The following is a 3815-nucleotide window of genomic DNA, read 5'->3' as shown; positions in this document are numbered from 1 at the left end:
AGAGAGAGAGAGAGGGTACATTTTCTGGGGCTCATTTTTACGTTTTCAGAGGACTCTCCCTCAAGAGTGCTGCTCTACTTGGCAATATTTGGGGGATGGAAGAGGTGCAACCCTTCATTGCTTTACTCTACAGTATATCCAAATTCAGAACACTCTAGCACAGGCCAACATAAGTTCCGATGTCTCACTTATCCTAACAGAAATATCTCCCAGACCTGCAGAAAGAGACAAATCCTAGACAAGCCTATGATGCTTTGATTAATCACTAATAGAGTTGTCCTTGAAGACAGTATTTCAAATTGTCCCTTTGGCATCCTGAAGTTTTTTTGTTGTTGTTGTTGTTGTTTGTTTTGTTTAAAGCTCAGGGCAATGCACAATAGTAAGATTCAGGATGGATAAGAATGTGCCTTTCTTTTTTGTCCAAAAAGGCCATTGTAAAAGAGAAGATGGGAAAGGAGACTCTATCTGATCATTCCAATCTGTTCTCAGGCAGATTTTAAGAATGGCAGTCAAGGCACCTGGACACTGATTCCCATCCAAGTCTCTGTGCAAGGGGTATTCTTGTAAAGTCTTAGCTTTTTAGTGCAATTTGATGCTCACTGGTGTAGAGTCCCATCCAAGGCTATTCCCACCACCAGGTGGCAGCATCCTCTAGTTGTTGGTGGGCTCTAAGGCAGGAGAGAAACCCAGTTAAATCTGTAACCTTAACAGCCTTGAACAAATGAACCTGAGCCAAGGCAGAGTGCACACAGACCCCATGAACCAAAGGAGACAAACCCTCAACAGACAGAAGCTAAGGTGAATGTATCTTAGTCTCATTTTCTGCTCACTTCAGCATGAACAGTTTGAGAGATGCACACTTAGCAAAACAGGACGAAGGTTAAAAGGTCCTCTGGAGCGTTAAGGAGGTAGCAGGTGATCTGTAGTGAAACTCCTAATTGTTCCTCTGAACCATTAGCACTTTTGGGTAACTTTTGTCTAGAACAAGTACTAAATGTCACAGAGGTTTGTTCCCCTGCCCAAAGGTGCCCAGGCTGAGAGGGCGGGTTTAACCTGGTATCTCATCAGAATAGGGACAAAAGAAGACCAGTCATGTTGCAGCCACTCTCACCTGACTTGGTCTTATTAGAGCTACCTGCTGTGCCCTGGGGTGATAAACAGTTGCATTTGCCTGATTATTTCGCTGGTTTAAAAGGCTGTGTGTCATGTGATTGCAAAGTCAGCTCAGACTCTTGACTTACCAGTGTCAGAGCTGCCCTTCCTGTCTTCAAAGCACCTTCCTTCTTTCTTCCAGAGCCCACTGGGGTCTTGATGCTGTCAGAAGTATCCATATGGACTTAAAAATATTGCCTCACAGCCTAGAGGTGACCAGCTCTATCACTAACAAAGGAGCAATTTAAGCTTTTGGGGCCCCAGTTTCCCCATTAGTAAAATCATGTGCGTTGTGTACAAAGTAGCTGCTTGAGAGGGGCTTCATTACTCAACAGGGCTTAGATTTTTCTGGACTTTGCAGGAAGGAATCTCTGCCCTTCTAGGTTTTGTGCTCTGCAGCTATGGGCATGAAGATCACCCCATCCTCTTGGCAGTCCTCAGCAACATGCATGGCAGGCCTGCCCTAGGAAGAGATAGACATCAAGGCCACAATGCAAGCCATGCGCAGGTCATGGGTTCATGGTACTGTTGAGTTTTGACTCCTTACTCAGGAACTGAGGTGGAATGAACAGCTTAGCAGGCATTGTTCCTGGAAGGAACTTCTTTCTAGAGAGGCTATAAGCTGGCTGGACCCCCAGACTCTCCTCTGTGATCTGCCTCACTGAAAAACAAAATAGTTATGACTAGCCCTACCTTCTCTTGGCTGACAGTAGTACCTGCTTGGAGCTGCCACTTGCTGATACCCACACCAGCCCAGTGCCAGAATGCATAGCTAAAGTGCTGTTGCAAGGGGAGAGGTCATTCTTGCAGTGATGCCTGACCTGCACTGGCAGCACCTATCCCACAGTGGCCTGCTGGCCTTCCCCAGGCTGCTAGAAGTTGTGTTTGCCCCTCACAATTCCTCTGGGTGCTCAGCTCCTTTGGCTTAGAAGTTCACTACCTCTACCCCCATCAGCTCCTGGCTGGAAACCTTAATCCCTTTCTCTATGTCCTCCACTTCACTCTGAACTTCTACCAGCATGGCTAGTGGATATTTCAGCCACCTATCTTTCCTGCCACTCCTCATCCTGAATTTCCATCAGATTATCTACTTATGAAGTAGTGTTTTCAGATATAGGGGAAGGGAAGCTTCTTTTATATTATCTTTCATGGGTATCTCATACTAATGTTCTTTCCAAAACAATATAGTCTTTATTCCCGCTGATGAAGTCAATTACAAGGGCATAAACACGATTTATTTCCTTTCCAAGTGTCCCAATGCCTCATCAACACCACTGCCACCACTAAGGGTTCCAGTGTGATCACCATCTGGGATCTACCTCTTCCAACTGCTTGTTTACCTCCTGTGCATGCTCCGTGGGACATGAAGGCGGGGCTTTACCAGGGACCCACCCCCTTCCGCCCAGGACTCTGCCTCTGGCTGCCATTCAAGGCCGCAGGGCTTGGGCCCCACCCCGCTCCTAGATTGGCGGGGCACTGGGAGAGGAGCAGGCCGGGCAGTGGGAGCAGACATCCCCGAGTCTGCAGGAACAGGGGGGCCTTTCTGGTCCCCGAGGATGTAGGCTGCAGAGATGCCCAGGCCCTGCACCTGGGAAAGCGGCTGCAGCTGCACCTGGGGAGTTCCCATCCCACCCACTTGGAAGGAGAAGGACTCCTGCTTGTCTCTGACTCCTGCCTGCTCCCTGGAGCGGAAGGCCCAGGTCTTCAATCTCCGGTTGGGTGCCTGCAGCTGCACCCAAGAGGGCAGATCCTGCCTGTTCCTGGCCACCTCCAAGAGCACAGGTAGGTTCAGATCCACAGCCACAGTTTGGGCAGAGGTCCATTCTGCTCCCTAGAGCAGGAGGCCTGGGTCTGCAGCCACACTTCGGGTAGCTGCAGTGGCACCTGGGGAGCTCCACCCCCAACTCAGAAGGGGCGGAGCTCCCACCGGCTTCATGGAGTGTGCAGTGCCAGCCGTAGCCGGCGTGATGGTATCAACCTCTGCCATCATTAGGTACTATTTATTATCTTGATTTTACAAATGATAAAACAACTGTTGGATTTCAGCCCAGGTCCACCGGAATCCACAGTCTTCATTTAACCCCCATGTTCTACAACACTAGACCAGGGGAGAAATTTGCACAGAAAGTAGTATGCATAATGGAGGCTGGGAATCAGAGAAAGCAGATAGAGAAAACAGTCTTAAAGGACTGAATGGATTACAGATAACCTGTATTTTCCAAGGGCTGGGGGCTGGAGGGAGGAGCAATTAGGTTTTAACGGGTTCAGAGTTTCAGTTTTGCAAGATGAAAAAGTTCTGGAGATCTATTGTCTAACAATGTGAATACACTTAACACCACTGAACTGTACCCTTAAAAATGGTTATGAGGGTAATTTAATGTTATGTGCTTTTGACCATAATAAACAAAACAAAATACCTTGTATTCACTCTCTGCAGGTGAGGGGCCACTTTTCAGAGGCACTCTCCCCATCTCTACCTCACTAGGGCCTTGCAGCAAAAAGTTTGTCTGATCACTTCATGTTATTATATGCTACATTGTTCCTCATTGAGTATGTGCTGCTGCTTCTTTGACTATATGTCCTCCTGCTTGGAGATTTGGCTTTTTCATTCTCTAAAAGGGGTATTTTGATGAACAACAATTTTTTAATTTTTTTTTTTTTTT

General features: G+C 47.4%; 1 protein-coding gene across 1 annotated transcript in view; it reads left to right on the top strand.

Annotated features, from left to right (window-relative positions):
- Nucleotides 1–2518, top strand: part of TMED3 (transmembrane emp24 protein transport domain containing 3) — a 77191-nt gene extending 74673 nt beyond the window's left edge. Inside the window, exon 3 of the mRNA XM_011983715.1 lies at nucleotides 2403–2518. Coding sequence (XP_011839105.1) covers nucleotides 2403–2453 — 51 coding nt within the window. The 3' untranslated portion in view covers nucleotides 2454–2518. The remainder of the gene's footprint in view (nucleotides 1–2402) is intronic.
- Nucleotides 2519–3815: the final 1297 nt, after the last annotated feature.

This window comes from Mandrillus leucophaeus, unplaced genomic scaffold (assembly GCF_000951045.1).
Source record: "Mandrillus leucophaeus isolate KB7577 unplaced genomic scaffold, Mleu.le_1.0 Scaffold254, whole genome shotgun sequence".
Lineage (NCBI taxonomy): Eukaryota > Metazoa > Chordata > Mammalia > Primates > Cercopithecidae > Mandrillus > Mandrillus leucophaeus.
The sequence above is the reverse complement of the archived record's forward strand: the minus strand, read 5'-3'. Positions and strand labels throughout refer to the sequence as shown.